Raw genomic sequence first — 12,753 nt, forward strand, 5'->3', positions numbered from 1 at the left:
AATTTTGGGTTTATTTTCATTGTAATTCATGTAGTTCATCCATCTGTAGATGAATTTGTTTCCCTAAACAGTGAATATTATTATTATTTTTTTTTTTTTTAACATCTTTATTGGAGTACAACCGCCCCACAATGGTGTGTTAGTTTCTGCCCTACAACAAAGTGAATCAACTATACATACACATACATCCCCATATCTCCTCCCTCCCGCATCTCCCTCCCACCCTCCCCATTCCACCCCTCTAGGTGGTCACAAAGCACCGAGCTGATCTCCCTGTGCTATGTGGCTGCTTCCCACTAGCTACCTATTTTACATTTGGTAGTGTATATATGTCCATGCCGCCCTCTCACTTCATCCCAGCTTACCCTTCCCCCTCCCCATGTCCTCAAGTCCGTTCTCTAGTAGGTCTGCGTCTTTATTGCTGTCCTGCCCCTAGGTTCTTCAGAACCAAGTGAATATTATTTAACAATGATCATTACTCGGATGTTTTATGAAATAACCCTCACTACTCCTGTAAGATGATTATAAGCAGAGTGCTGCCACCAACTTGCAGAGGCAACAACGAAGTAGCAAATTTCTGGGACCATGAGATAAAGCTCACTGCTGTCTAAGGCTGCTGAAGCCTAAATGATCAATCTTATACCTTTCATTCAGAAACTTAGGAAAACAAAATGCTCCAAACCCACATTCTTTCTTTGTAATCCCTGAATAGTCTTGCCTGAGTATTACCACTTAGGTAGTTAATGATTTATACCAGCAGAGGTAGGTCATTCTTCCCCTTCCTATACTGTTCTAGAGAGACTGATAGCCCTTGAGCAGGAAGATAGTTGAGGCTTGTGCTAGAACACTCCATGGTGATGTCACTGACAAGAAATCTACCACACTGAGCATTTATTTCTCTTTTTCTTGCAAGAGCAAAAGGTTATACACTTTCTGAGAGTTCGCTTCACAAAAACAAGCAATACTTAAATGCACCATATTTTTGACCACCCAGAGAGGAAGCGTTCTTACAGAAGATCTCAGAGGGGATATTATTATTGATGAAGTGTCAATGAATCAGATATGTAGATGAAATTCTTCTGAAGCTACACAATCTTCAACTATAAGGAAGACTATTTGAGCTGAAATATGTTTTGGATTAGGAAACCTCTCCTCATTCGAGGGGAATAATTGGAAACACCTGAGGCTCACATGCCATTTCTTTTATGTGTTTCTATCACAAATCTTTGAGGGAAGGAGGTTGGGAGGGATGCCTGCACGGGTGAGCTCGCTTATTGGCTTTAGTTCCCAGAGCCCTTTGGGTTGTACATTTATACTCCCAACTTGAACATGATAATCACAGATGGAGGCAGCTGGAAGAAATTATGAACCATGAAATAAGTTAACTTTGATTGTACACTCTCGGATGCTCTTGTTGTCTCCTGAAATACCGTGACTACACAGTTTCTATGGTAACTATGAAAGAGAAGAGCCTACACAATTTAGCCAACGTGTGATTCAAAGATCATACATAATGGTTCAAAGTGACATAAGGTGTTATTGAGAGTTGTCTGAAAAGGTAGAAGTCTACTCCTAAGTGTCCAAAGACTAAAGAAATAATGTGATCAGTGTGGCTTGGTGACTAGAAAATATTTGTGCTTCATCATTACGTATGAGTTAAATGTGAATCCTTTTTGTCTCAAACCAAAAAGCATATGACAAATTATTTTGTCAAGAAATATAACTCTTCTCAGATGCTTTAGACTGGCATATGGCTTTCCTTCCATCTTGGAAATACCAATCTGATTTACTAGAGTTTTGTTTATTTACCATTTTAACTGTTTTTAAGTGCATTCACAATATTGTGCACTATTTCCAGAAATTTTTCATCATCCTGAACAGAGATTTTGTACCCCTTAAACAACAATTGCCCATTCTCCTCTTGCTGACCCCTGGTAAAAAGCTATTGTAATTTCCACTTCTATGAATTTGCCTATTCTAAATACCTCGGAAAAATGGAATCAGGATATTTGTCCTTTTGTGTCTGGCTTATTTCACTTAGCATAATATTTTCAAGGTTTACCCATGATGTAGCATATATTAGCATTTTATTTTTTTAATGGATGAATAACATTCTGTTATGAGTATATACCATATTTTAAAAATCCATTCATCTGCTGATGGACACTTGGGTTGTTTTCACCTTTTGTCTCATGAATAATGCTGCTATTAATATTGGTATACGTATATGTTTGAGTTCCTTGGCACATGACTTTTTAAAAATAAAGTATTTTTAGCCCTTGATATTTGGATATAATAAAACAAAACTCAATGATCACCACTAATGATCATTTTTGGGGTTATTTTACGTTTATTTTTTTAAACAGAATATATTGGGGGAAGGTCCTCACTTTTCTTGCTCCTTCTCACATTCCAAGACTGTATATGCCCCATCTTCCTGCATATGTTATATAAATAAACAGAAATTAAATTAAATTAACCTGGGCTACCAGGTATAGAGAGGATTTGTTCTCAGAAACTGAAGCAATCATACCTTCTGCCTATAAAGAGGGTCAACATTAAAAATGAGCAAGCTCATTAGTTTTTCAGCTTCTGTATCTTGATGGGTATAGAATAAGATCTCCAAAGACTAAGAAGTGAGAATTGTAAAAAAAAAAAAAAAAAAAGTAGCTCTATCAGATTATTTAATTAAAACACTCTTGGCATTTCCTATCTGTGGAATTTTGTACCTAGTATCACGAGGTGGAAGAGATTATTTTGGCTGAATTTGAGTTGCATGTAGGCAGGTTTAAAAACTCCCAACTAGTTACTCCACAGAAACTTCATCTATTACTTCCAGCCATTAGGAAACCAGATTAACGCATGCTTTCGGGAGACAGATTCCAAGTGTAGAGAATCAGACCACAAGATTCAGAATTCCTGAAACATGTGCTTTTGGAAAATGCATCTGCAGAAATGGCAGAAGTTGTCGACCTAACAGCTGGGCAGGGTATAAAAGACTGAAATTAGTGACTGGGAAACTTCACGTGCATAAAATGAAAACAGTGATGGTTTTGCTTTTGACCAATGTTTTTCTTCATAACAGCCTAGAAAACAAATATTTTAACTTGTCCACAAACTCTCTCTCCTGCTTTAAGAAATGGTTACAGGAAAGTCCTGAGGAATTATCTTTTCTAAAAGAAACCACGTTCTCGCTTGCTGCTGGCTTCCTCTCCTGTGTGGAAGGCAGGCTGCGTCATGTCAAGCATCCTTGTGTTGTTCTCTAGACTTGGATATTATTGTCCTGAACAAAAGATAAAACAGCAATGCATGGTGAAATATAATACAAACTGTAAGTATGTTGAAATTGTCATAGCAATATAAAGTAGAGATGATTAATTCTCATTAATCTTAAATGAAGACCAGGAAATAGCAGATCTAGATCATACTCATGGATGGGGGACAATAATAGAAAGGAGGAAATTATTTGCTGATGCCTCACCTTTTGCCAGGGTGAAAGGATTATTCATTTTTCTCTCCTTCTAACTCAACTCTGTAACTTGTGTGCTTGTTCAGGTTATGGTTCTTATGCTGATTTGTGATGTGCAGGCTTCTTTGACTCCTAAGCAGCGTAGCTATTTCACTAACTCGTCATGGATACTATTTACTTCTGGTCTTAAATACGAAGATCAAAATGATTCTGAGACAACCAGCTTAATGACTTGTTTCTAAATGTTCACACCCTTCATTTCCTTCTTGGTGGTACTTAAGTAGTACCTAATTATCTTTGCCATTAAATATCTAAGATGAGCCCCAGATTTAAAATATACCACGTAACATGCACACAAATGTAATAAAGAAGAGAAAGTTTTGTTTCTCTGTTTGCAATTGCTTGAGGCTTCTCTAGGAGACTTAGCAGGAGACTCCTCAGCCTGAGATGTTTATGTGCTACCCTCCTCTGTGGAAATGGAGCTGGAGACATCCACATGGGCATGTGGTTTCCTTTAAACTATGGAATACCTCTGACCCAGCATGGTGAAAAGTCTACATTGCAGGTCTTTTTATTCCTCCCATACAGCCTAGCCATGGCACAGTAAGGTGAGGCTGGGAAGACAGAGAACAGGGTAGCTGACAGACTTTGAAGGAAAGAAGTTATAGGAAACAAATATTCATGGAATTTCAACTGACTGAAGAATTTTGGAAATAGACCACTTTGAGGGCAGAGAGGAGAAAGATATTAGTACATATATGGAAGGAATATATAACAAAATACAGATAGAAAATACTGACATCAGAAAATTTAATCATTAGACTTTCAAAACTCCTTTAGCAAGGTTTCATATTTAAAAATATTAAGTATTAGTCCTCCTTTCTATGCTGTTAAATACTGACTCTTAAAACTCACTGTTTATGAGTTAAATACTCACTCATAAAAACTGTCCCCAGGAGGAGAAATTGTTATGGAATGTTCCTGTCAGGGTGCTAAGGAAGGTTCAGTGGAGGGCTAGAAGGACACCCCATGTTTGAGTTGTCCAATTTGGTCCATTCAGAACAATAAGTATTGTGTGAACACATATCAGTTCATGGAAGGACGCTATCACTGGTACTTTATTAGGGGTCCTAATACAATACACGAGAGTATCTCGTAAGTGTAAGAACTTTTACCAATTGTGAACTCAATATCCCATGCTTGCAATTTTGGTGCTGTCTTCCCAGGTCCTAATCAACTGCACACTCTTGAGGACAGTGCTGGTGATACGTAACAAGTCCCACTCCTGCCCCTGATCCTTCTTCCCTCTTTATTCTCCATCCTAGATTGCTCATGTCTCCTAGCAATCTGAGAGTTCATGTGGCAGGTGGGACATGATGTGGCCTTGCTAGAGTTCTCTACTCTAACCTGTGGAAAGTTCTGTTTCTGCAGCATTCTGTGGCATTACCCATCTGCACTGCCCATTAGTCAGACAGCAGAACTCTCACACATTCCTTGCAAAAAACTAAGCAAAGAGAGCGTTTGAGAGCTGTGACTCCAAGTGCAATGGCATGGAGTCATTCAATTGTAGCATAGACATGTGATTAGCAGTTAAAGAATCTAGAGATTGAGCTTTGATGTTCTGTGTTTGTACCAATAATTGACACTCTTAACTTAGCAGTTTTGGAAATAGGACTTGAATCTTTTTTGGTGTATGGAGAACTCTTAAGATTCTCATGGTAGCCAACTCCTTTTTTGTAGATCAAGACAATCTCTCTTTCTTTCTTTCTTTCTTCCTTTCTTTCTTTCTTTCTTTTTCTTTCTTTCTTTCTATCCTTTCTTTTTCTTTCTTTCTTTCTTTCTTTCTTTCTTTCTTTCTTTCTTTCTTTCTTTTCTTTCTTTCTTTCTTTCTTTCTTTCTTTCTTTCTTCTTTCTTTCTTCTTTATTTTTGGTTGCATTGGGTCTTCATTGCTGCACGCGGGCTTTCTCCAGTTGCGGTGAGTGGGGGCTACTCTTCATTGTGCGAGCTTCTTATTGTGGTGGCTTGTCTTGTTGCGGAGCACGGGCTCTAGCCGCGTGGGCTTCAGTAGTTGTGGCACGTGGGCTCTAGAGTGCAGGCTCAGTAGTTGTGGTGCACGGGCTTAGTTGCTCTGCGGCATGTGACATCTTCCCGGACCAGGGCTCGAACCCATGCCCCCTGCATTGGCAGGTGGATTCTTAACCACTGCACCACCAGGGAAGTCCCAATCAAGACAATCTTAATGCTTGATTAGCAGAGTGATGTGGAAGAGCATTGGCGTTAGGCTAAGATTCTAGTCTTCACTTTGCCAGTTACTATCTAAGTGACTTTAGGAAAGTCACTGAATCTCACTGAGCTGAAGTTTCTTCAGCCATAAAAGGGAGATAATATCAGCCCTACCTACCTCATAGGTTCAAAGAAGATAATGTGAAAACCGTGAAATCCTGTACAAATGTGTAACAATACAAATCACCAAGGAATGGTCGTGAATATCATTGAGAACTGAATGATGACTTTGTCTCTGAACAGTTGCCCATGAATAGATATACCAGAGTCAGGAGCTGACTGTAATACAGAAATTATTCACTGACAAATGAAGTAAAACTTTGCTCCTAGTAACGACCTCAGAAATATTTTGAGAGCACACTGATGGTCCATCCTAAAGATGTCACCAGATGGGGATGGAGGCTCTGAGAAGACAAAAGTAAGGCATCCAAGGAACCTAGAACTTTTCAAAACAGAGTGGGTAAAAAAAAATCAGAAACACCAAAGAATCTCCCATAGAGAGGTTCAGTGAACAAATCTGTGACCATGGTAGTTAAGCAGAATAATGACTGAGGAAGACCAACAGAGGCTAAAGACTTTTGCCAAAATTATGTTATTCAATATCCCATGAGAGGATTCAGAACATTTTTGTCCAACCAAAACCAACAACAACAAAAAATCCTTGTTTTTGTATATAATAAAACTCAACTGCACATTCAGTATTCAGTATAATTCCCTTCTGGCTACAGAAGTGAAGGGTAATTGAATTGTAGAAGGGCTGGTTGCTAATGTCTATGGCAGATTTCAGATCCCATCCTTTGCATTTCAACGACATGCTGCTCAGGGCCATGCCAACTGGAAGAAATGGATCTTGGTATAGATAAAACTCTAAGACTTCTGAGAGCAGAGATTATATCAGTGGAGGCCAAGGCTGGATTCTTCAGCTTTTTGCAATTAAAAAATCTTTAGTTTAATTTTGGCCCTGTGGTTGATTACTAGGTGAATTTTGGTAACTTGTCTCTACAGACTTCTGTTTCTTTTGCTCTAAAATGAAGTGGCTGTAATAAACCCCTTTACAGTCCCAATGTTCTACGAGAAGTGTCTGAGAAGAAAGTTTCTCAGAAGAATAGGAAGAGGTAGCAATCACCTTTTTAAGAGTTTGGAAGCTCAAGGATAATGAGGCTATAGAAATAGAGAGAGAGGGCTTGTAAAAAAGTAGGTAACCTTCAGAAAAATAGATGTTGATTAGGAAAAACCTAGGAAGAGACAAGCTGAAAGAAGTTGAACAGCTGAGCAATCGGAGAAAACTGGAAAGGTTGGTACACAGACGTGGGTAGCTAGTGGGACCGTGCAAGGCCAGCAGGCTGTGTAGAGAAGTAAAGTCACTTCTGCCAGCAGAGTTTAGAATACTAACAAGTTGGGGATCGGGTGGCTGTAATTTTATTCTTAAATCAAGGAGTGAATCTAAAGCTTAGTCAGAAAAAAAAGAGCAAGAAGACATATAAGTAGATTAGTCATGGACTAGGGCAACAAAGGATGTCAACTAGAGAAGAACACTGACCAAAAGGATTCCTTGACCAAAAATCACCTTGTCATCAGCACTTTGGGGAAGAGTTAAACACAACCACTTACAAAACAGAAAGCCATTGAAATCTTCCTCAATTACATAGATGTTGATATCAGCACGAAAAAGATGAGGCAATGTAAGAAGTGACTGATTAAATGATGCAAAGTCATTTATCAACTGAGTAGCAGAGGCCAGAGTTCTTAATCTTCCCTTTCATCACCATTTAAAAGACACACAACTAGAGAGCTTCTGCAGTCTCTTTAACCAGAATAACTTCTGTTATGCTATTAATAATCTGTTGCTCATAGGAATTAAAATGTACTGGTATAGTTGTAAAATTGATTTTTTAGTATTTGAAGTGAGTCTGGATTTCAATCACTCTTACTTGTCCATCAACAAGGGTAGGATGAGGATATAGGGCAAAAAGTAAAGATGTGATATTTCTTTGTTTCCCATTCTTCAAAATTTTATCATACAACAGAGACGACAAAAACTGATGACTCCAAAAGCAACATAAATATTTAACAGAAAATTAATCACTACAGGATATATGAGAACAATCCATGTTCTGATGGCTCTTAAAGATGTATCTACAAATTATTTTAGTCATTAGTTTTCTGCAAAGAAGGCAAATTTGCAATATCTTTATATACTTACCTTTAAAAGTTGAACTGACTGCCTATTGCTTTTGTAACTCAGACGTCCTGTTTTTCCTTGATCTCTGCAAACCCAAAAAGGAGGGTGGGGGGCAGTTAGGGGGATGGGCAGGATCCAGTCTTATATGCCAAGCATTGATTTTTCGCATTAAAACAAACCATGGAATAAACTAACAACAAAAGGATTATCTTTCATTTGAAGAAGAAATCTAAGGTTTAAGGACAGTATATAATGGTAACTTGAACTAAAGGGTTTAAATACCACTTGAAAAGTGTTATTTGATTATTAAGTCCAAGTTTTCAATGAGTCATTTTAAAAGGAAACATAAATTTCAAGATATAATTAAAATTTTGAGAGAAGAAATATCTGGAAGATATATTTTTTAAAACTGAAGTTGCAGAATAATTTTACCAGCCTGTAAAATTCCTCAAATGCTTTCTACAATTCCAGCAGCCGCAATGATGAAGTAGCTAGTGAAGGGAGGTACAGGAATAAGGCTTCATCAGGAGGGATATACAAGGAGATGTGTGGACAGAAGCAGACACCGCCTAGCCGGCCAATTTTGGCGGCTCTACTCTGGTGATGAATGAGGTGGCTGATTCATCACCAGGGTAGAGTGGTGGCCTCCCTCACTTTCATATATTTAGGCAGGGATTGAAAGTCACTTTGTTGAAATATAATTCCTACATAAAAAAAAAAGTGTATCACGCTGAAATAGTGCTGGATGGATGACCCCAAGTACAAATTACTTCCAGCCCAGCAATGAGATGTTATTTTATTCTTGTAAAATATGAAAGGGAAGAAAAATAATACTCTAGGTACAGACAACAATGAGCTTCTCTGGAAAAAACCACTACAGGAAAGCTCTTCAGTTATACCCAACCCTTTCTTTTTCTCTGTGAGCTCAGAAGAAGAACTATCAAGTGAAATTGCTAGTATTTGATTACAAATAAACAATATCCAGAAGCTGGATGTGAAAATGTGATTGGCAAGGAAGAGTAACAGAAGTGCAGGGTGTTTCTATTTAACACAGTGTTTCCCTCAGCCACTAATAGGTTTCTAAATCCAATGAATCAGGGTGCTGTTTGACACATCACAGGGTAAACTTTCTGAATAGTGAGTTATGGACCTGGAATATAAACAGGCTTCTAAGATATTTTCCTTACATAGGCAGTGGTTTAGATAGAACAATCTAGTCATCACTTCTCATCTTCTGGAGCAATTTGTTGGCCTGAAACAGATTAAATATTTTATGTGTGTCCTTCCAGACTGACTAGCCTGAGGATGAAGGTTTTGAATTGCACCCTGAAAGCGAGTTCTTCAGCAAAGTACTGTATTTTAGAGCTAAAAACACTTATAGAAAATTCCCGTCTATAATTTCTTTAAGTTTAATGATGAATCCCATCATTAACACCACTGGTAGTGGTGTTTGTTTCCATTTTGGAGTGTGATGATAATTTCTTGGGGTTATTTGAGCCCCAAATATTTAACACTTAGTAACTTTAATCTGAATACTCTGACTTCCTAAAATAGTATTTTTTTTACTTGTGTGAAGAAATGGATCCTTAATGACATATTTCCATAAATGAGATTATAATCTTTCATAACTTTAAAATACTTTTGTTGTGTAATGTTGAAATGTTTTGAAATAAAAGACCTAGTCATGAAGTTACACAATCATTCTGTCATTAAGACTAATACCTTGGAATTCTTTATACGGTCATTAAAGAAACCTTTATTTCAGCTCTAAGAAGAGACATATAAATGGTTCTCACTTGTTTATTTTTTTAAAAAAGAAACTCCTACAGAAGTATTGTGATATTGCAATCGGAATTTTCTGAAATCAAGCAACAGAAGAGAAAAATCATTACTTTTAAATACATGATTTAATATGATTTTCCTTTATAAAAGATTTCCTACTTTTTTGATGTTATTATTTGATAATAAAAAATGAACTGAAACCCTTGGCATTTTGTAGTGTTCCTACAAGTAATTATTTTCTATTCAGTGTGATTGTAAGAGGTCCAAGTAATTGGCCTTCTATATTCCACAGGATAGTCAGGTATTTCGTTTTAAAATTTCTATATATCAATTCATACAATTTCTAGTTATATTGTTGACTAATACTGCCATATGTATATATGTATATATACATACACACACATATATTAACTGAAAATCTGGCCAGTCATAGAAGTGACGTTCGACGTTCCAAATTCTTAATCTGGTAAATGTAAACAATGCAATACATGTCTAAACACGAGTAAACAGAACAGATACTAATATGAAGGATGCATAAAGAAAATTTATTTCAAACTTGTATTTGTTTTGCTTTGTTACCATCATGGATTGGAAGTATATTCTTTTTTAATTTTTATATTTATTTTATTTATTTATTTATTTTTGGCTGTGTTGGGTCTTCATTGCTGTGTGAGGGCTTTTCTCTAGTTGCGGCGAGAGGGGGCTACTCTTCGTTGTGGTGCGCGGGCTTCTCATTGCGGTGGCTTCTCTTGTTACAGAGCACGGGCTCTAGGCGCACGGGCTTCAGTAGTTGTGGTGTGTGGGCTCAGCAGCCGTGGCTCACGGCCTCCAGAGCGCAGGCTCAGTAGTTGTGGCTCACGGGCTTAGTTGCTTCGCGGCATGTGGGATCTTCCTGGATCAGGGCTCAAACCCGTGTCCCCTGCATTGGCAGGCGGATTCTCAACCACTGCGCCACCAGGGAAGCTCTGGAAGTATATTCTTATCGGAAAAAACTACTTTGATCCCAGAACAAATAGGCTGGATCTATTGAAATGCAATGAGTCAGACCCACAGTCTAAAGTAAAATTCCATAAATGTGATCTTACTATAGAGCTTACACTGATGAGATTTTAACTGTTCCATTCCTGCATACTGTTATCTATGTTCTAGTTTCATTTGTTTTCTAACAGATTGATTTTTAAAGTGTGGCTTTGCAACCCTCAGAATCTAAGGAACATTATTGTTATTATTACTATAATAACATTTGTATGGAAGACGGTAGCAGCTGTGGAGTCCACAATTAAAATGAATGCCACTGCAGTGTGTAACATGGATGACAGATGATAGGCAAGCGTATTAGACAGTGTGCAAATACAGTGCCTTAAACAGGGCACACACCTCCACACTGTTAGCTTAAAGCAATGTCTGTAGGATAATCTCTGCCGGCTAGTTTCTGCCATTTGATTCGAGTTACAGAAGAAATCTGACCAAGTTGTCCACAGTCTGTCAGCTATTTTCAGCAAGAAGAAAGCTCATGCTTGCACTGGGAACAATGGCGGCAGAACAGTGCAAACACATCTGCTTTGTTAAAGGGTCCATAGCCTTTCCAAGAGCGACTCTATTATGCTGTGGGCAGTGCCTTGCCTCTGTGCTCTAATACAGCGGTCCCCAACCCTTTTGGCACCAGGGACCAGTTTCGTGGCAGACAATTTTTCCACGGACGGCGTGGGGGTGGGGGATGGTGGGGGGATGGTTTCGGGATGATTCAAGCGCATTACATTTATTGCACACTTTATTTCTATTCTTATTACATTGTAATATATAATGAAATAATTATACAACTCACCATCATGCAGAATCAGTGGGAGCCCTGAGCTTGTTTTCCTGCAACTAGATGGTCCCATCTGGGGGTGATGGGAGACAGTGACACCCAAGTGTGTTACTTATGTTCAGTCTACTCCATAATCTCGCTTTGGTTGCTGTCACTGCAGAAAACCCTGCTTCACAAAGATAGGAAGTTGGAAATGAAAGCAGGCTTTTCAGTGCTTTTGTGGCACTCTCAGGATATTCCACCTTGACTTCAATCCAGAACGTATGGAGATTTGAAGTTGTCTCACACATACTTTTAAGGCCACCGTCATTTGCGATCTCAAGCAGTTGATCCTCTTCTAGCACGGACAAAGCCAATTCACCTGGCTTATTCACAAATGGGTTGTGGAGCCATTCCTTCCCTGTTCAGGGGTCTTTTGTGGTTGGGAAGTAATGATCAAACTCTTTTGAAAGCTGAGACAGGTGAGCATGCCCCAGCTGGGAGAAAGAAGGCCCTGGTTCAGTCTCTTTCAAAATCTCTGCTAATGTTTGAAACATGTCAAAAATCCCAATGTTCACTCGTCGCCCCCATAACTCCAGTTTGGCTTTGAATGCAGCCACTTTATCTGCCACCTGAACACAGTTGTCGTTCTCCCCTGAAGTGACAGAGTGAGTTCACTGAGCAGGTTGAATGTCACACAAGTAAGCAAGTTTTGCGACCCATTCTGTGTCACTGAAGTGTGCTTCCAGCGGTGACTGTTTTTCTAAAAGTAATCTGTGGAGTGGCTCTCATAACTCAAAAACTCTGGCCAGTGATCTACCTCTAGAAAGCCATCTCACTTGTGTGTTTCAGAGAAGACGTGTGTGCTCTGCGTCCATCTCCTCACAGAGCTGCGTGAACAGATGTGAGTTAAGGGCATGTACTTTAATGTGGTTGGTAATTTTAATCACATCCTGCCAAACGCTGTTAAGTTCAGGTGACATTTTTCGGCTAGCCAGCATTTCTCTATGGATGACACAGTGCATAGACTCATATTCAGAAGCGACCTCTTTGACCTGAGTAGTGAGACCAGAAAGCCGTCCAGTCATGGCAGCCGCTCTGTCCGTGCATATACCGACACAAAGTGACCAATTCAGTTTTCCTGTTATGTAATCATTCAACGGCTGTGATGTTGGTTGGCAACAAAAGTGCACATAACATATCTTCATGCACATCCTCCTGAAAAATATATCGCACAAAAACAAGCA

At 38.7% G+C, this 12,753-nt stretch overlaps 1 protein-coding gene across 15 annotated transcripts in view; it reads right to left on the reverse strand.

Moving 5' to 3' along the window:
• Positions 1 to 382: 382 nt before the first annotated feature.
• LMNTD1 (lamin tail domain containing 1) overlaps positions 383 to 12,753 on the reverse strand; it is a 431,818-nt gene continuing 419,447 nt past the window's right edge. For 14 of the 15 annotated variants that reach the window (XM_059935489.1, XM_059935481.1, XM_059935491.1 and 11 more), the window contains 2 exons: positions 7,957 to 8,020; positions 383 to 3,283 (listed from right to left, as the gene is read on the reverse strand). In XM_059935489.1, coding sequence (XP_059791472.1) covers positions 3,263 to 3,283; positions 7,957 to 8,020 — 85 coding nt within the window. In that variant the 3' untranslated portion in view covers positions 383 to 3,262. The remainder of the gene's footprint in view (positions 3,284 to 7,956; positions 8,021 to 12,753) is intronic. The other variant, XM_059935493.1, reaches the window with a different exon arrangement.

This window comes from Balaenoptera ricei, chromosome 10 (assembly GCF_028023285.1).
Source record: "Balaenoptera ricei isolate mBalRic1 chromosome 10, mBalRic1.hap2, whole genome shotgun sequence".
In the NCBI taxonomy this organism is placed as follows: Eukaryota; Metazoa; Chordata; class Mammalia; order Artiodactyla; family Balaenopteridae; genus Balaenoptera; species Balaenoptera ricei.